The 21101-nt window shown below is 45.5% G+C and overlaps 1 protein-coding gene across 2 annotated transcripts in view; it reads left to right on the top strand.

Moving 5' to 3' along the window:
* The window catches only part of TM9SF1 (transmembrane 9 superfamily member 1), a 281183-nt gene that overhangs the window by 212852 nt on the left and 47230 nt on the right, over positions 1 to 21101 (top strand). For both annotated transcript variants that reach the window (XM_086923727.1, XM_086923726.1), the window contains exon 5: positions 12300 to 12573. In XM_086923727.1, the coding sequence (XP_086779853.1) occupies positions 12300 to 12573 (274 nt within the window). The remainder of the gene's footprint in view (positions 1 to 12299; positions 12574 to 21101) is intronic.

The raw sequence follows: 21101 nt of genomic DNA, 5'->3' as shown, positions 1-21101 counted from the left end.
CCTGAACAAACTTGTGTGCATCACAACCTTCTGCCCAGACACACACAAACTACGACAGGCTGTGCTTAAGAACTGACATCTTCTGGAGGGGTTGAAATGTCCGTTCCCCAAACCCATTTTTGCCTACAGAAAGAATCGTAGTATTGGCCAGGAACTCATTCGGGCTGACATAGTCATCCCCAAGCCTAAAAGCGACTTATTGGCGCAATGGAATCTCAAGCCGATTGAGGGCCACCACAAGTGTGGCAACTGTGTCGCTTGTCCTAGCACAATAGAAGGCGATGAGTTCGTCCATCAAACTATCAAGTGGAGACACAAAGAATTCTCTAATTGCAGAACCAAGAACGTTGTGTATATGGTAGTATGTCCTTGCCCATTGATTTATATTGGAAAAACTAGCCAACAAGTGAATCAAAGAATCAGCCAGCACCAATCACGTATCAAGAGACAAGTTATGTCTGCTCCAATGGTTGAGCACTTTTGCGAAAAAGGTCACAACAAACAAGATTTCAAATGGTCTGTACTATACACCATGAATTCTAAGTCCAAATGCCATGACGTCGAGCGCGTTCTGTTATAGAAAGAGGCCTATCTGATCTTAAAATTTAATAACGCACAGACTGGCCTGAATAATCTGTCTGAGATAGTGCATATATAACTAAATTCAAGGGACCCCCCCTGTCCTGACTTGCATCGGTTGGACATCCCTGGTTTGCCCTGTGGTCTTTGTGATCTATTTCATGACACTGATAATAAAATTTGTCCTTGGCCTTGAGATGCCCTTTGAATGTTGAAATAATTATAGGCTGCTAGATCCACATGTTATTTTAATATCCACAACAGCTCTAAGCTACCTGGGGATAAGCACCATTCACCTTTCATCAGACATTAATTTCACGATGTTAATGTCCAGAAGCAGGACATTTATTTGCGCGCATTCTGGTCACTTTTTCTAGGCGAATGAAAGCTAGAGGACCACAAGTCCCAGAATGCACCAGCTCAGTTTTGCGCATAAAACAAATAGGAAATAGCGGCGGCCATCTTTACTGAGAGAAAGAAGACCCCGACAGTACCGAGCAGTGGCCGAGTAGCAGGTTATCACCTATCCTGCTATAATATGCGTTCAACCTGCGCCTCCTTAAGCTTGAATATATCGCTACGGTCGCTTCTTGTTTTCCATTAGGGCGCTGACAGTGACACCCCTTCTCTCTGAGAATACGAAAACGAATGAAGGTAGGTCACCTTGTCTGATTTTATCTAACGTGACACACTGGTTTCACGCTGCACCGCTAATAACGCCAATCTCCCCCACAATGCAGATCCAACTTTGATGGTTACGCCGCATAATTGATTCCGCCGTAATCCGGCAGTTCTTGAAGAATAAGGTACTCCTTTCTCCCCCTTCTACTTTTGATCTGTTCTTATAACTAGCGAAACTAACGTACAAATATTGCAACCTAAACATACTTTACAAAATCTCTTTAGGCATCTCTGCCGGGCCACATTAATTATCAAAAGGACCACCACAAGACCCTTTCTGAAGTCCTCCTTCTAATAAAATTGGTATGTAGCGCAGAACGCCTTGTAGCTACTGATTGGAAATAAGGAATCCACATGCTAGGTTAAGTAAAACAATGTCTTTGCATCTTGCAGATACAAGAGATATACAGCCCTGATGACAGACCAGTGACTTTTCGCCTTGTCTTAAAACGCGTCAGCAGTGTTGTTTGGGAGAAGTAAATCATCACTTTTTAGAAATACTAGGACCGGCTGGTCCAGTATTAAAACGTTTATAAGTTATTGAGTCACTTCTATTCTTCCCCCCAACTTTAGTTTCTCTCATTAATTGTTTGTAAAAACTGTTGTTTGTGACAAAACTATCACTATTTTTTGTAATGCTTGATGTCAAAATGTTTTCTAATGTGTAAATAATAATTTTTGCCTTTAATGTTTGTACAAAGTTTATTTAGTCTTGTAAATATTTGAATGTATTGTCCTTTTTTCTGTCATGACTTTTTCTAAAATATGAAATAAGATACAAATTAATGGACACAAAGTAACGTTGTCTACGGAAGCGACAATAAATCGGTTTCTTACCCTTTAAAAATATGTATTGAGTAATTGTGGTGTGGGCACTTAATGCTGATTTTGATTGCTACTGCGGCAGTTTAATTACAGTTCACGTGATAGCACCTGCAGTAGTTTATATTTGATTGCAGTTTATTGTGGCCAGATTGATGATATTTGGTATTACAAGACTTAGAATTTAAAAAGTACATAATTTTTACCTAACGGCTGTTCTTCGAACTTTCACCTTGGAGTGTGGAGCGTGGAGCGTTTCTGCTGGTTGCTTGGTTGCGCGTTTCCAGAGGTCTTCCTGCGTCACACTACTGAGCATTCTGGGAATAAATTGCATTGTGGGTCTGACATCACTCTGTGTCACGTTTTCGGCCATCTTGGATCGGGTTATTTGTTTCACATCGTGAATTTAAACAAACGGTTCAGCAATTGCATATACAGCGATGCACACGCTTTTCATCACAACTTTGTGCACGCTGATTGGCAACATTTACTACAGCGATGTACACGCTTATTAACAATTGAACTCAAGATTATATTGTATCATTTTTTTTTTCTTCATTGCTGTGAATTGAATACCATATTTTCACAGTATCTCTAATTTATTGTCTCATATATATACATTGTGTTTTAGAATCTGTTTCTACTAGTGTGCAGATTTTAAAATATTATAGTTTTTTAACTGTGTATATAGATATTTATTATTTTGTCTTCACCATGTCTAATATAATAGTTCCTCCTCATTTTTTACCGACAGCTGGGGAACCAAAAATGGAATGGAACTTATGGTATCCTATGTTTCTAGCATATGTTGATGTACTGGAAGAAGATGGATGTTCTTCCAAAATGAAATTTGATGTATTACGCCTGTCTCTAGGGGGTCAGGGTATCCAATAACTCTCAGAATTACCTCCTTTGGAAGATTCTGATGAATCTGATGTTTTTGAAATTGCAGTAAAACAATTAAACATTAGATTTGGAAAAATATTAACACAGTGATGGAACAATTTAAATTTTATTCAAGGGCACAAAAAGACGATGAATCAATTGAAAATTATATATCAGCTTTGCGTGCTCTAGCTGGGTCCTGTGCATTCGATACTATCAACTATGAACAGGTTTTAAGGGACCAAATACTGATGAAAACGAAAAGTAAGAAAATTCAAGAAACGTTATGGTTAGGAACTGAGACTTCTCTTAAAGCTGTAGGTAATATTGCTAAGGGAATAGAACAATCAGAGAAATGTGTAAGTGAAATTAGAGGTCAAAACCTAACGGTAAAAATACAAGATTCTGTACCAGAAGTATCTGTTGTTAAAGGTCAGGTAGTTCAAAGGAAGACGATGTATCCTAATAAAAAGGATGGTGTCATGAGAGATAATAGACTGGGCAATAGACGTACCTTTATATTATGCTATAGGTGTGGCAGTTTTGACCATGTTGGGAATTTTAAGAATTGTCCAGCGTTAAATAAGATTTGTGTAAAATGCAAGAAGAGTGGCCATTTTGGTAAAATTTGCCGTTCTCCACAAAAGGTAAATTGTATTGCTCTAGATGATGAAGGGATAGCTGAAGAATTTAGTGAATTCAATTGCATCTCTTGCGTTTCAACAACCAATTGTAAATGTTTTCCTTCATGCACTATAAATATTGATGGTAAAGATGTTTCAATGATGGTGGATTCTTGTGCCTGGTATTCAATAATTGGCAAAGATGTTTTTGAGAAACTGTGGCCGAATAGGGATTATTTAAGTCCTGACATCAAACCAGGTAGTTATTCTAGGCATTTATTTATTTATTTATTTATTTATTTATTTATTTTATTTGCAGGTTTGTAGAGCGCTTGAATCGACTCCCATTGGAGTATCTCTGCGCTTAGGAGCCAGAAAACAAAGACAGAGCAAAAATGACATCAGCTGGATCTAGATCTGATTTCTGAACAGCAGGGTTTTGAGCTGCTTTCTAAATTTTAGATGCTCTGAGCATTGTCTGAGAGACAAAGGGAGTTTGTTCCACAGTGAAGGTCCCGTTACAGATAGAGCTTTGCCACCGTGCCTGGCCTTTCTGGCACGGGGTGCCACCAGGAGAAGGTGGTCGCTGGATCTGAGAGATCGGGTCGGAACATATGGAGTGAATTTATTTTCCAGGTAGACGGACCCTTGTCCGTTTAGTCTTTTATGTATTAAACAGCATATTTTAAACTTCGTTCTCTGCCGGATTGAGAGCCAATGCAGTTGTTCCAGAAGAGGTTTAGATGCCGTTCTGGGGGGGACATTCAGGACTAGGCGGGCTGCCGTGTTCTGGATTACTTGGAGCTTAGCTAGCACACCCTTATTTGCAGAAAGTAATAGGCCATTACAATAGTCGATCCGACTTAGCACAATAGCCTGTACCAGAGTTCTCCTGAAGGAGTCTGGGAGCAGGGGGAAAACTTTGCGCAACAGGCTGATAATGTGGAAGCAAGAGCCTACGACATAGTTGCTGTGCTGTTTCAGCGATAGTTCTTGATCTAGACATATCCCTAGATTTTTAACGACCTGTTTGGGTTCAGGAACTGCTCCCAGGTCTTGTGGCCACCAATCAGGAGTTCACAGCATTTTGGCCTCCCCGAACAACATGACTTCTCTTTTGCTGACATTGCACTGGAGGCAGTTGGAGGACATCCATTGTGCTACAGCCTTCTTGCCTGCTGAGAAGGAGCTTTTTACTTCAGTGGAGAGAGTTTTGAAAGGGAAGAGGAGCTGTGTGTCATCCGCATATGACACTGGGATGAAACCATACGTGCACATCACTCTTGCCAGGGGTGCCACGTAGATGTTGAAATGAGTTGGGCTCAAACAGGAGCTCTGTGGCACCCCTTTCGAAAACTCTACCTCCTCTGAGCGATATGCACCCATGATGACACTCTGGGTGCGATTGGATAGGAAGCTCCTTAGCCAGGCGAGGGCTTTGTTCTTTAGTCCAATGTTAGCCAACCGGTCAGTTAAGATGGTATGTGACACGGTGTCGAACGCTGCCGACAGATCTAGTAGTACCAGGATCAAGGCGTAGCCTTTGTCCTGATACATATGCAGGTCGTCCGTGACTGACAAAAGGGTGGACTCCGTGCTGTGCTTTGGCCTGAACCCTGATTGAGAATAGTCCAGGCCGCCAGCAAGTTCAATGTAGTTAGACAGATGATGGTTAATATGTTTTTCGGTCAATTTCCCAAAGAATGATAGCAGGAAAATGGGCCTAAGATTGGCTAGTTCGGTCCAAAGTATGGCAGTGTTTTTCCTGATTGGTCTTACCAGCGCCCGTTTCCATTCCCTGGGGAAGTCACCTGAGCTTAGTGGGAGATTCCCGAGCCTCTGAATCACAGGGCATAATTCTTCAGTAAGAGTGGGCATTATTCTGGCTGGAATCGTGTCATCCGGGCTTCCACTCTTAATCTGTGTGGATAGCGATGATACCTCCTCTGAAGTGATGGGGGGGAAGAAGTCCAGAGTGTGTGTGATCTGATTTAGTTCATCATTAGTCTGAGGGAGTGAAGAGTCTATACTAGTTGCCATGTTAGAGTTAATTATTTTCTCATAAATCGTGTCTATTTTCTTGGTGAAGAACTGGGAGATTTCATCGCATAACTGTTGCGATGCTGACTCAGAGCTTTCACACGCTACTGGTTTGACGAATGACTGTAGGATTTGGTACAAAACCCTAGGGTAATTTCCTGCAGCTGTAATTTGGGACGTGGTGTGCGTTTTGCGTGCTGTACGGATGGCTTTATGATAAATGGACAGAGAGTCCCAGTAGCGGTTCTTATCATTCGACTTGTGGGATAATCTCCACCTCTTTTCCAGTTTTCTGGCGGCTTGTTTTAGCATTCTTAGATGTTCTGAGAACCACACTTCTTGTTTGTGTGCTGGCCGGGGTTTGAACAGTTTCAGAGGGGCTATGTCATCTGTTGCATAAAATTGATTTGGTAGGATTTTTTTGGGCTGAGCTCAATTTGAAAGGTAGATCTACTAGAGCGAAAGTATATATAGCTCGCAAGGGGGAGTCCATTCTGGGATGGCCTCATCAAAAAGAAATGGGAATAAAATTGGATCCAAATGCTTCACCACCAGTTTATATTGTATCTTCTCAAAATTATGATTTTGTTTCGGACATTAAAAAGTTATTTCCTAAAGTTTTTGAAGAAAAGTTAGGGGAATATGCTCAATTTAAACATAAAATTATACTTAAGGAAAATGCAATGCTTGTTCGGCATAGAGTTAGGAATGTGCCTTTGGCATATCGTGATAAGTTAAAAGACATGCTAAATGATCTAGTAAGAACTAACATTGAGCCCATTGAATCCTCTCCTTGGGCTTCTCCAATTATTCTTTCACTTAAAAGCAATGGCGAGCTCCGCTTGTGTGTGGACCTTTGCAGTCTGAATAAAGAGATCTGGGCTGACAGACATCCTTTACCAAAAATTAATGAACTTATTTCCACTTTGTCAGGGGCTTGTGTTTTTTCTACTTTGGATCTTGCAAGCGCTTATCAAGTAGTGTTGCGTAACGAGTCAAAGAATGTAACAGCCTATATAACACCAAAGGGCATGTATCGTTATTTGCGTATGCCATTTGGTCTTGCCAGCGCTGCATCAGTTTTTCAACGGTTAATGAAAGAAATGCTTGAAGGTTGTAGAGGAGCTATCGCCTTTCAGGATGATATTTTAGTTTATGGGAATGATGTTGCAGAACATAACAATTTGAAAGCAGTTCTGAACAATATACAGTCTAAAGGTTTACCACTCAAATTTTCAAAATGTACATTCAGACAGGACAGAGTTGAATATTTGGGGCATGAAATATCTAGTGAAGTTATTAAACCAAAATCTGGTCATATTTCCAGTATTTCTAAAGCACCTACTCCGACTAATAAAGAACAGTTATTTTCTTTTTTAGGTTTGACAGAATATTTCAGCAAATTTGTTCCGAACTATGCATCCAAAGTGTCTTCATTACGATTGTTACTTAAAAAAAATGCTAAGTTTTTGTGGGATGATGAACAACAAAAACAATTTGATGAGTTAAAGAAATTTGTTCTGCTCCATTCTTGAAACCTTTTGATGTAGGAAAAGAATGTATTGTAGCCGTGGATGCTAGATACACAGGTTTAGGTGCGATCCTTTTACAACAAAATGCTGGTGAAGAAAGTATTGTATCCTATGCGTCTAGAACTTTACGAGGTGCTGAATATAATTACTCTACGATTGAGAATGAATTGTTGGCATGCACTTGGGCTGCACCACACTTTCGCCAGTTTTTATGGGGCCCTAAATTCCTACTCAGGACAGATCATAAACCTTTAGTGAACATGCTAGCTGCAGGAGGCGGTAGAGTTTTGACTGCTCGTTTGGGTAGATTAGTAGCGAAACTACAAGAATATCAGTGTAGTGTAGATTACATTACTGGTAGATTAAATGTACACGAAGATTGTATGTCCAGGTTATTGTTACCTCAACAGGATGATGAGTATATTGAAGAATGTGATGTAGCATATACCATGCAGGACATTAATGGATGTAATGTTGAAGTGATTTCAGAGGAAGCATGGAAGAGGGCTATGTATGATGATGATATCTTGTGTTCTGTTGAGAACTATTTAAAAATGGCTGGCCAGAGGAGAGGAAATTAACTGGTGACATTAGTTCATTTTTTTAAATCAAGGATGAACTTGTGTTCACATAACATTATTACTAGAGGGGACAAAATTGTTCCTTCTTCAGTGTCAGGAAAGATCTAATTAAGATTGCCCATGAGGGTCATATGGGGATGTCCACTACTAAGAGGCGTTTACATGAGTTTTATTGGTGGCCTTGCATTGACACCATGGTTGATAGATGGGTCAGAGAATGCATTCCATGTTCAAATAGTGACAAATCTGTTAAACCATTGTCCGTGCAGGTTTCTCCTATTGAAGGTGCGCAGGGTCCATGGAGGGAATTAGGAATTGATATAATTGGACTTTAAATTATTTCTAATTCTAAAGAAGTTTACGGTTTGGTTCTGAATTGACTATTTCTCGAAATGGCCTGAAATAAGATTGTAGAAAAAATTACTTCTTTTCAGGTAATAGATTTTCTCAACAACGTGTTTAGTCGCGAAGGCTTACCTTCTGAAATAATTTCTGACAATGGGACACAATTTATTAGCAGAGAAATTGAATTGTTCTTCAAAGAACAAGGCATTATCCACAAGAGAGTCTCAAATTATAACCCACAGGCCAATGGTCAAGTTGAGCGCTTTAATAGGGTTATTAAAGAAGCTATTCAATTGGCTGTGAAGAGTGGTTTGGATTGGAAAAAAGCATTACGTGCTACCCTACTAACTTATCGCACATCTCCAAATTCCGTCACAGGATGTTCCCCGTTTGAGTTGTTAAGAGGTCGGAAAGCAGGTTCCAAATTGTTGCCATGGTGGTTGAAATCTAATGAATCTAATATGTCTAGTTTGAATTTTAACAAGGTAAGGGAACGTGTTAAAAAGTATCAGGATAAAATGTGTAAGAAATCTAATAAACAGAGGGCTGTTGGTCATAAAGTTCGGATTGGTGATTTTGTACGTGTGAAATTGGGTGGTTCCACTTCAAACAGATGGGCTAAATGGTCTGACCCACTGAGAGTGATAGAAGCATTTAGTAAAGCAGTTTGAGTTTAAGGAGGTAAAATATGGAATTTTAGACGTGTATCTATTGTCAGGTCTGACAAGTCAGTTTTCAATTCAAAAAGTTGGAACCTCATACACTTGATGGGGAAGATGTTCAAAACTTCATGGATAATTTTGATACTTTGCAAAATACTCAACATATTCCTGTTAATACTAGTATCAATACAAAAGTGGTAAATGATTCTTGTATTGATACAGGGAATTTTAATAATGATGATTCTTTTATTGAACAAAGTTTTGCAGACTCTGTACAAAGGTCTTCGGATTCTGTTGTGCATTATGACAAACAGGAAATTGATGTAAGGAGGAGTACACGTATTAAACATGCTCCTATGAAAATGAAAGATAGTTAGATATTAGGTTTTTTTTTCGTTTTTTTTTCTCAAAAGGGGGGAGGTGTGTGGTATTCTTATTATGTTGTATGTAGGCTGTAGGCTGTACAATGTAGAATGTTATTGTCTGTTCTATTGCTCCGTGTTCGTGGGTAATCAGTTGAAGTCTGACTGAGCTATCTGCCAGACATAAGTGGTTGTTAAGCTGTCTATCAACTTCTGGAAATAAATCTACAACTGGAACCTATGTTTGAGAGTCTTCTTTCTTCTCGACAGACAGCTTTACAGGCTTCCTGCCCTCCTTTTACCTGCCCTTTTCACCGTATTCCACACACACTTATGATCCCCCCCGTCTCTGCCCCCAACAAAAACGCCGCTCCCCTCCCTGCTCTGTGCCGCGGGCAGCACAGCAGAGTCTGAACCCATGCCCCCTCACCTCTCTGCTCACATCGGCCACACCTATACGGAGTGTCCAACAGACGGCAACCAGCAGGGCCTCTAGATATAAAGAGGGAAAAGGTTTCCACATTTTCAGCTGCCGCCGGAAACCCCCCTCTAGCAGGTTGACATGGGAGATCCAACAGGGGGAGGCCGAACCAGACAAATAGCTGGCGGGCCAAGCAGGCGAGCAAGTTAGCAACAGAGGCCTGTCTCTGGCTGTGTCCTGGGATGGGATACCACAAGTCACGTGTGGTCACAGGTCACCGACACCAGCCCCACCATGAATACGGCGCAAACGCGGCCGGAAATAACTGTGTGCGCGCTACCGCGCATGCACTATTTAATTATGAACAGCCTCAGAGGCCGGGCCCGGTCGTGGGCGCCAGCCATATTATTAATTAAGAGGCCGGCGGGCGTAGGCACGGCATCATTTAATTTATGAGAGCGGGCCCCCTCCGCTGAGGAGGGATCCCTGTAGCACAGGGCCCCCCGCACCACGGGGCCTTTGTTACGCCCCTGACATACTCAAAATATTGTATGATCTATAGCCACTTCTTGAGGAAATGAACAATGGGTTTTTGTATCTATTGACTGTCTTTGTTTCGTAAACTTAATGAAACCTGAAGTAAAGAAAATGTTCAACTTCACGTCGCCCTCAAAGAGTAAGATTTAATTGTTGAACTTTCCTGCTCTATGAAATTAAAAGCTTAAAAGGGGGTACTTGGTAGTTCATTGAGCTTGCAATAGCACATGGTGGCTGTATGGCCAGGGAACATAATGACACCTGTCACAAAATATGATCTTGCTCCGCAGGTTTCAGAGCACTGGCCTAACAATCCTCAATTAAACATCGCCATTTTTTTCACAATTAAAAACCAGCAACACAAAAGAGCTGCTCTTCAGTGGGGACCCTATAAGCAGAACTTGCTTTAACATGTGCAATTGTCAACTGTGCAAAGAGACACCTCTCAAGTAGAAAGGCAGCTGCACTCAGCCATAACATTCCACTTACTCAGACTAGCATATAGTGCTATTCCCACACATTGCTAAATCATTTTACTTTGGACCTTAATGCAAGATAGGGTGCTCAGATGGATTTAACTGGCATAAATGAACCTACTAACGTTAACCTGCTTTAAGTCAACCCACCGTACCACTGCGAAAGGGTAGGGAGGCGGCTCAGGGAGGGTGGGTTATGAAAGTATTGTGATTTCCTGCATGGAACACCAACTTGTTAGCATGCCTGCGAATGGATCAAGGGGGCTGGGGGCTGGTTGCTTGTGGCTGGTTCCCCTTCTAAAGGCTCCCTGCCAGCATTGGATGCTGGAACGCGGAGTCTTGCCCCGGATGAAACTCCCTAATGGCCTTCATCCCTCGTTACTCCTTTGCTCTGCTTCTTCCCCGTTGTGAGTGGGGGATCCTTGAGACTGTGCATGATGGGTTATTGGGAGAGAGTGATCTGGCTCGATTACTTCTATATTGTGTTTTTCACTCCTGTGGCCTCCCTAACCCTTTTCCATGGAGGGTCATTTCCTTTGGTGGATATGTTGATGCTATTATTGATATTATATTGCTACTAACTGTTCCTTCGCTATGTCTTCTTATTACTGCGGTTTACTCCCTTAATTCAACCTCCCAACGTTTTTGTTCTCATACGCATTGGTTTGCCGAGATGTGCTGTAAAAACCTAATCTAACGGAAAAAAAAAATTTTTTAAAGTCAACCCATCTCCCTAGTGACATACTATTTGGAAAGTATTGAAGATGTGTCTAAATAATGTAGTCGAATCAATTACTGACTTGTAACACTAGTTTTTATGCCCTATAAGCTATTGACTTTTTGAACACTAGTTTTTATGCATTATCTAAGTCAACACATGATCGTTCCTGTTTACCCCAGTCTCCTTATGAAGAAATCTGTTGTGCTCAAGGATGCCACAGTGCATTCTGGTGAAGTGTGGCTCAATGGTTTGAGCAACAGGCCCTGATGCAGAGTTCTGGCCAGGGACCAGGGCTCGATTCCCGCCTAGGCGGGGTCTCTGGCTCAATTTCTTCGGACCTGTTAATTCTCACCTCGGTGCCTATTCTAATCATAGGCCCCATGCTGCAACTCTGGGCAATAGCTTGCTTAGCCTCCACACCGGCCCCAACAGCGCTAAGGATGCCTGGCTTCACCCTGTGGGTGCCCAGGAGTGGACACTTCACAGGGAAAGCCAGGAGGGGTTCCACAGCGGTATGAGTATCAGCGCCAGGAAGCCGAATAGGCGACACCGCAAGGTGACCGTCTGGTGACCGTGCGCTCTATAAGTACCATGACATTTACATTTACATTCTGTTCTACACCACAAGAAGTTAGATTACTGCCACAGATTGAGTGCTTAGCTGGTGGAAGTTGACAAAGCATGTGCATTTAAAAGCAACCTCCGGCAGCACAACCAGTATTAAAGCTATGTATCTTTATTCTGCATGCTTCAGCAGTCTTTCTTAGTGCTTGTGACATCTAAAGCGACGCCTCTCGCCCGTCCTTTTTCATGCATAAAGTCAATGCTTGCTTGTGACTTCAGTGCTTCAAAGGCAAGTATCTCTAAGCACCCTACTAGATTTTTCAATCCTTTCAAGCCCTAACCCTGCATAAGGTCCCTCGTCTTGGGTACAACAGTATTATGACGTTTCCGCTTGAGGAGCACTGAGGTTCCTACATCAGACCCTATGATGTTTTTAATGTTATAACAGATATTTTTTCTTCTCTTTAGTGCCTTTCTTCTTGACATGGAGCGTAGTGAACTCTGTACATTGGGCGAACGGGTCAACCCAGGCTCTGCCTGCCACCACCATCTTGCTCCTGTTCACTATCTGGATCCTTGTCGGCTTCCCCCTCACAGTCATCGGTGGCATCTTTGGCAAAAACAGTGGCGGCAGCTTTGATGCTCCTTGCCGCACCAAGAACATAGCCCGTGAAATCCCTCGCCAACCGTGGTACAAGTCTACTCTTGTGCACATGACTATTGGTGGTTTTCTGCCTTTCAGGTAATGAAGATATTTACTCTCGACCTGTCTTATTCAAATGTTTGTGTTCTGTAACATTTCCATCTGCCTGATCTGATCGTCTTTGAAACACTTGATAGTATTAATTTATGAAAAGACATTTTAAATGTAAAAATATAACCCAACAAAATTAAGGATGTTTTTTTCAAATTTCCTTTATTTTTTTAATGTTAATAAATGCCAAATAGGATATGCAGTTGCACTTGTGAAACAGTAGTTGACTGAGAATAACCAATGATTCAATTTGAAAGGAATAAAGAACAGAAAATATAGCTCATGTGCAATAACTCAGTATAGCTGAAAGTTGATACTGCACCTTTAAGTTAGCCAACAGCTCTGGTACTGTATCGTGTCCTGCAGTGACAGTTTCTTCAGTTCTATTTTCAGTCTCTTTTGTACAAGATCTACTCTGCACTAATCCCCTTTCATGACTGAAAAAGTTGTTGCTAAGCTTTTTCCACGAACTAGATTTTCTAGACACAGGAATGTCCTGCATTTGTTTAAGCAACTGCTGAAATTAATTCGGTAGAGAATTGTAGGACGGTAGGATCCTTCTAGCATGGTTACCCCCACTTTTTGCCTGGTGTCACTGTGCGTCCTTCCCTAAATTTATCATGGGAAGTACTTTGGGACCTCCACAATTGACTACTGGAGTACCCTTGAAAGTCCCTAGTAAACGGTATTAAGGGACCCAGGGTATAGGTACACCAGGGCTCTCCCATGGGCTGCAGCCTGTGTGGGTTGGTGCTTACACCTCTCACTACAGATAAGTTTCCTTATATCTGAGGCCACTGCACTTTAAACATATAAGTCACCCCTATGGCAGGCTCTTCAGTCCTGAGGGAAGGTTGCTTGGTTATAAGTGTGAGGGTGCTCTTGCAGGACAACACTACAAACCCCTTAGTCGATTCTCAAGGCTGTATAAGTTCCGTCAGCCAATAGAATACATATAGTGCGCATCAGTCATTACAAGATGTCTAACTATATAGTTGCTGCACTGAACCCGGTAATGTTTGGTATCAACATGTTGAAATGATACATCCGCACCGATTCCAGTGTTGGAAGTATGATCCAGTGTACTGGGGGGCTCCCTTCGGGTACCCCCTGTACTCTCAGTAACAGCCTTTCAGGTTCTGCCAGCAACCTAGCGCTGCTGCAGCCACAGACCCCAAGCTCATGCTGCAGCTGCTGCAGCTGAGCATGAGCTTGGGGAAGGTAGAACAGCAGGTTTCCTGTCACAGGGAGGTGTGACCACCTCCCAGACAGGACTTAGTGTATTGGACTGGGGTGGGGGCGCTTGCCAGCACCACCAGACTGCTTTGAAGGGCGCATTCGGTGCCCTCCTTGCATACTCAAGTTTGAGCCAGTTCATGGAGCCCTTGGCTCCCACTCTTGACGGGGAACTGGACTAAGGACATGGGAGTTTATTCTGCCCTCTACAGAGCCCCTCCTCTAGGAGGGACCCCTGAGGTGTCCCAACCCTTTCGTTAGGGTACTTAAGGTCATGCCTGTGGGGTGGTACCTTAGATTCATCTTAGGACAAGACTCTAGCCTGAAAGTACGTCGCTCTTCGACTGTCTGGACACTTGGACTTCGACTGGAACCAAGACTGCACCAAGGAAGATTCCTGCTGCTCCTGGTCTCCATGTTCTGCAAGTCTTCTTCATCATCTGGGTCTGTTCTTCTTCCAGGATCATCAACAGACCGGTGGGTATCAAGGACACCTAAAGTAATCTCCCTTGGAGTGAAGGAATCATTCCCCTGCATCTGCAGGCACTGCAGCAAATCTGATCAGTCTGTTGCTCCTGTCGCCTTATGTACTTCCCGAGGCTCAGCAACACAGATGGTGAATCAGCAACTCCCTCGAGGCCTGACCTGTCCTCTCAGTATCCTTCGTTTGAACCGCTGGGATCGAACCGTTGTGCACCATGCATACTTGCCGTTGCCAAGGATTGTTTGCTCTGCACTCCAGAGTTTTTGGGCCTACAGGAAGCTCCAGCATCTTTTCCCTCCAAGATCAGTGTCTGCACCACGTCCTCTGTACTGTGCACCTTCATCCTTGGTGACTGCTCGAAGTAGTCTTCCGACTCCTGTGCCTCTAACCTGTGGGTCCTCCTGAGTGTCTTTTACTGCTTCAGTGTGCTACCCTGCTTGCTCGGGCCAGCTCCGACTCTCCTGCTGTTTCTGAGTCCTTTGGACCTTGCTTGTCCCAGCATTACTCATTATTCGTTTTCCACGCCAGTTGCGGCTACCAAGGCTTGTTGGTGCTCCTGCCTTACACTGACCACCTAGTCACCAATCTCCGATGTGCGACAGCTCGTGTACGGCTCCTGGTCTTCCTCAGCGTCACCTGGTCGTCACAGCTGCAGCAGCAAGGTCACTGTCGACTCTACAGAACCTTCAGACATCGGTGAGCATTGTGTCTACAACTCCTGGTCACGTTGAGTAGCATAGATTCTGTCTCCACTGCTTGCAGGTTCTTCACTTCCAGAATCCACCCTTGGATTCAACCGGACTCCTTCCTCGTCTTCTCCAGAGGCATCTCTTTTAAGTCTTCCATTGTCTACAGAGGTTTCCGATGTCTCTTCATCCCTATGCACTTGGCTTCCCTGGTTTAGTTAACCTTGAGTGGATGACTCTAAGCTTCCGTCCTCCAAGGGAATTCTTTGGGGTTTTTCTTCAAAATGGCAACCAGACTTCTCCATAGACTTCCATTGGGCACGTGGCTGTGTTTCAACTCTGCACACAGCCGCCGTGGGGTTCCTGAGTACTTACCTCGGGTGGTTCCTTGTGTCCCCAGCTCCTCTGGGTCTTCTGGTCCAAGTCCTGTTCTCCTTTGCAACTCACATTCCACATTCTTAGTATATGGTTTGGTCGCCCCCTGGAGACCACTGTATTTTGTGCTACTTACCTGATTGCAATTGAAGTATTCTTGTGTATTGTGTTGATATATATCCGGGTAGGAGGTATACCAATGTGTTAGTGAAATGTATAATAAATAGAAGTATTTTTATTTAAACACTGTTTCTTTTTCATTTAACTTGCACTATAAGATTTAAACTGGTAAAACAAGCTGTTTAACACTCCTTCAAGATAAGCCTGAAGGCTGCATTCCACAGCTACCACTTTGAGAGCTTTCTATGGTTATCAAAGACCACTAAACTCACCATAAGGTTTGCCTGTATTAGTGCAAGAAGTAGTACTTCAATAAGTGTGCACCATATACTAAGCCAGCCTCCTACAAGAAAGCTTTGCCTTTCTGTGAAATGCCCCATCTGTGGGAAGAAGGCAACAGAATAAGACACACGTTATGTGTGTGGTCTGCTTTCTAGAGTCACATATGGTTGAGAAATGTCAATTTTAAATATACATAACATTTCTTTGTCTGCTGTTTGTCTACCATCTGCTTGTAGCTTTTTCCTAACTTTCATTGTCACCATATTATCGTTTGTACATTCTCCGTATGACTTTTACTTTAGCCTTTTTTGTGGTCCTGTTAAGGGCCCCAATACCTTTCCATTAATTAAAAGCTCCTTCATTGGCTGCCTTTTTTGGCTGTTCTCAATATTCCTTCTGGGTTGTTGCATTCCGTGGTATTGTATTGTATTATCTTGCAGTTGAAACCTATATCTCACTGATGCATTTTTGCATTGGTTGTGCTGTATTTTTGTTGTATTTGGAACTATTTTCTTCCTGCGTTGTTCTTGTTAATATTATCCTTTTGTTAGTGTTTCTTTATGCATGTTAACCATTTCAGAGCTTAGTACGAGACATTCATCACGTCCATAGCATTACCTTTGTAGTGAGAGGATGTAAACGTCACGTCTTCCACAAAGAGGTAGAAATTCTTTTGGTGAAAGCACCAGCAGTGTATTTTCTTATTAAAAAATAGTTTTAGGATGCATTGCAATTTCCGATTCTTTGGCTGCATTAAGTTGAATCACTTCTTTTAGCATAAGATGCAGTAGCAGCTCTTTCATGTCTTCTGACACACAAAGCAGAATACTGTGTATCTTCCGCCATTCAGCGTGGACACCATTAGCCAGTAATTCCACCTCATGTTAAAGTCTGATAGTAGAAATAATTTGCTTGGCCCCGCTTACAGCATATCTATTATCTCACCCAGACCTACTGTGAATCTCTAGAATTGTTGCACCCCTTATCTCTCTAGCTCAACAGCATCTGTGGTGGTGCCCGCCCGCTGATCTGGCCTATGCCTCTCCGTGAATGTCACCTTGGATCTTGTGTGCTTGTTTTACCGGTTCATAGTAGCAGACTACATGTAAGAGTTTATCCATTGCCATCATTGTTATTGTCTTGCATACGACAGTCTATTGACTTACAGGTATTTTCCGAATGTACTAGAATTTATTTTATTTTTTTAAAATAATTTTTATTAACTTTTTCATTGTGCAGCCACAGAACCAGTATGTCGTTATTACTCATCATATCCCTCCCTTCAAGCCCCCGCCCTCCCCCACCACCCATACACCCCCAACACAATCATCTGAAGTCCTCATTACCATCTTCTCTCCCACCCTAAACTATTGGAGGACAGTTCTGTAGTGCTTCACCTTTAAACCCGTCCGTTGCGACCAGGGGCCAGCACCTTCCGCTCAGTTCAGAGTCCACCATCTAGTCCATGGTATCAACGCCACTTGCCCCATACTATATTAAACTTTATAGGGCACCCCTTCGCCTTATATGTGACTCTTTCAGCAGCCATATATAGGTCCATACCCCTCCGCCATTCCTCCAGCTGGGGTAGCTCTGGAGCCCCCCATCTCCTGGCCACATCCCTCTTAGCGACCACCAGGGCCAGCACCAGGAAAATCTACTGTGGACGTGACAAGTCTACGTCATTCGTCATGCTAAGGAGGACCAATTTAGGGTCAGTCTGCAGGGTATTTTCTAACACCTCTCCCAGCTCTCTTATGACCTCCCCCCAAAAGACTTGTATGCTCGAGCAGGACCAGAGAATGTGGAAGAAGTCCCCCTCTTCATGCCCACAGCGCAGGCAGCATGGGTCGGTCGCCCTCCCCATTCTATATAGTCTGGCTCTATCAAAGTAGGTTCTGTGAAGGACATTATATTGGATGAACCTTAAGCGTGATTTAATTGCTACTTCCCTCGGGTGCATCAAGACCGTGCCCCAAGGGGGCGTGGCTTGGATGCCGAGGAGGTAGGCAGCGTGAGCTCGGAGCTCCGTGCCCGATCCCGGAAAATATCCTGAAAATCTGATCGGACCCCGATGTAATCGATATCATCCGGTACTGGAAGGTACTGCGGAGGGTCCGGTGCCCACGGAGGAAGACGCCGAGCCATTCCACAGCAGTATTTCGACTTTGAAAGTTGGACCCAGGCGAGAAGTCGCAGACCCTAAAATGGCGGCGGTGGCATGAGACTCGGGGACGACGGAGACATCTGCCCGGAGACCCACTACGGCCTGCTCCCTGACAAATCAGAGGTGCTGGCGGTTGTATCGTGCCTCTCCCTAGGTGCCGGAGTGGACCTTGGGCGCACCCTCGGGCGGTGGCTGGGGACCGCCCCCTGGTAGTGGCGACGATAGTGCGGCAGTGACGAAAGCCCCGGACCCCTGGCACGACTGGCGCCAGCCGGGCTGACGGTCGTTCAGAGTTCCTGCTTCTTGGAGATAACCTTGGATCCGGGGTCCCTACCGGAGGGCGAAACCCGGCGACGCTCGGAGAACGACCAGGAACATACTCGGAGGCCACCGCTCGGGCCGGCCCAGATGGGGAAGACGAAGGGGAAGGGAGATGGCGCGACCGATACTGAGGCTGCGGAGGGAGCGGAGCGAGACCAAGCGGCATTGCAACGGATGCAAGATCGTATCCTAGAGGCCATCGCCACCACAAAGGACGCCCTACAACAAGATATAGCTCAGGTGGCGACGGGCTTGGGCCTCCTGATGGCCGACCATGATAAACTTAAGGACAGGGTGAAGTCCGTGGAGATCACGGTTAAGGAATTAGCCCCGGGCCAAGCAACGATGAAGGCCCAGATGACGGAAGTGATGGACCGCTTGAAGGTGCTGGAACGGAGGGCCGAAGATGCGGAAAACCGGAACAGGCGCAACAACGTACGCCTAGTGGGCCTGCCGGAAAAAATCGAAGGCGACGACATGGTGGGCTACCTTGATAACTGGCTGCGGACGGAGGTGGCACCGGAAGGGTTGTCCCCCTTCTTCTCCCTGGAACGGGCGCATAGAGTTCCAGCGCGCCCGCCAGCCCTGGGCCTTCCTCCTCGCCCAGTGGTGTTCAAGTTGCTCCATTACCGGGACAGAGACTGGCTTTTACAGAGGGCGAGAGAGGCAGGGCCCTTTCAAGTGGACAACAACAGAGTCACCATGTTCCCGGACTATACATTTGAGACGCAGCGGCTCCGGGCAAACTTCCTATCCCTCAAGCGGGAGCTCCGCAAGGAAGGCATTAAGTACTCCCTGTTGTTCCCCGCCAAGCTGAGAGTGGTGGTGGATGAGCAATCACTATTCTTCACGACCTCCGCGGACGCTTGGGACTGGTGGGACACTTATAAAGCGGGAACGGACGGTGCTAAGGCCAGGGAGGAGGAGGCTAAGGTGGCGCACCCGGTCAGGCAATCCCAACGGATCAAAAGGAACCGCAGGAGGACCGGAAAACCATTGGTGTCGCAGACGGAGGCGGAGAGGCAGGCGGCGCTACAGGCGGTAGCGGACTTATCCAGGGCCGCCAGAAGTCAGTCCGGGAAGGGCACGGAATCAGAGGACCCGGGCACGGGCTCGGAGACGGGACAATCGGAATTTGGTGGAGCCCGGGGCCCTATTGTGACACCGCAGACTTCGGAGCAGATACTAGAGGCGTGTTGAACTGAACTGGTGGAGTGAATTCGTTGGTTGGACGCCGGGGCACTGGGCCCGTGGCAGTGGAACGCTATTACTTGAGGTTTTGGGGAGCTGTAATGTGGGGATTGCGGGGTGGAGTGCGCGGGGCTGATTTGCATTGAGGTTCTATCGCATCGAGCCACGCCTTACTGGCCCCTAAGGTCACCGCAGTGGGGACTGCGACCATTACCACCTTTCCTTGAGGGGTGGTCGGGAGTGTTGGTTTGGATGGGGGTACTTCCAGTTGCGGGGGGGCCTGTCCTGGGGGGGTGGGAGTTGCGAGCAGTTGGGGTTGCTCGGGGGGTAGTTGTTGTTGGAGGGGTTCGGCTTCCTGTGTGGAGAGGGTGGGTGGGTGGGCCCGTGGTCACGGGACTTGTAAGGACATTGTTCTTTGTGGTCTGGTCCGGTTGTGTAGGGGGGGGATGGCTAGTACCGGGGCGTTGAAATGTGTGACCTGGAATGTGCGGGGTATGCAGTCCATGACGCGCAGACATAAAGTTCAGGCGTACCTCAAGCGTAGGGGGGTTCATATAGCGTTCCTGCAGGAGACACATCTTAATAAGCAAGAAGGGGCTGCTCTGCAAAGGCGCTGGAGGGGGCAGCTATTTTACACGACATTCTCAGCTTTTGCAAGGGGGACACTGATTTGGATACGGGCGGGGGTCCCCTTCCAGGTCACAAAGTCATTGGTGGACCCGGAGGGCAGATATGTGGCGGTGGAGGGGAGGCTGAGAGGCAGGGTGATATCTCTCTGTAATGTGTATGCTCCTAATGTAGACCTGCCCGCCTTCTTGGCTACCATCTCGGGCAAATTGGCGGGTTATTTGGCAGGGCCGGTCCTCTTGGGGGGGGACTTCAACTCTTTTGAGGATGTGTTACTAGATAGGTCCCATCCCCCGCTGCGCGCGTCCCCAGTGCATAGGGTCGCCAAGCGTAGGTTGGAATGGCAGGAGAGCTGGGCCCTCACGGATGCATGGAGGGCTTTGCACCCCACCACTAGGGACTACTCCTTTCACTCGCACCTACATGACCTGCATGTGAGGCTGGATGCGTTTCTTTGTTCGGCGTGTGTGCTCCCCGCGGTGGGAGGGGCGGAATACTTGGCCAGGACGCTATCGGACCACAACCCTTTGTTGATGTCTCTGGACTGGATGGTGACTGTTAACTGCATGCCAACATGGCGCCTGCAACCCGACACCCTAGACGACTTGTTGTTCAGGGAGGCCCTGGGTGAGCGCTTTGAGAGGTACTTTGAGGAGAACAGTGGCTCGACCTCCACGAGGGCGGTAGAATGGGATGCGTTTAAGGTGGTGGTGCGGGGACACTGTATTGGGCACACGGCTGGGGCCCGGAAAACTCTGTTAGACGACTTAGATAAGGCTGAGGCACGGCTGAGGCACGGCTGAGGAACTTAGAGCAGAGGCGCCCGAATCACCCTGAGTTGCAGGAGGGGCTTAGCGGGGCACGGGAGGGGCTGGCGGTAGAACTGGAGCGGCTGCGTAGCTTCGATCACAAGGCGTACATGACGAGGGCGCATGCGGAAGGTGATAAGGCGGGGTCGATGCTGGCTTGGCTCGCTAACCCAGTTCGGAGGGGAGTGCCGATCATGGGGATCCAGGAGACAGGGGAG

Source organism: Lissotriton vulgaris, chromosome 5, assembly GCF_964263255.1.
Source record: "Lissotriton vulgaris chromosome 5, aLisVul1.2, whole genome shotgun sequence".
Classification (NCBI taxonomy): domain Eukaryota; kingdom Metazoa; phylum Chordata; class Amphibia; order Caudata; family Salamandridae; genus Lissotriton; species Lissotriton vulgaris.
The sequence above is the reverse complement of the archived record's forward strand: the minus strand, read 5'-3'. Positions and strand labels throughout refer to the sequence as shown.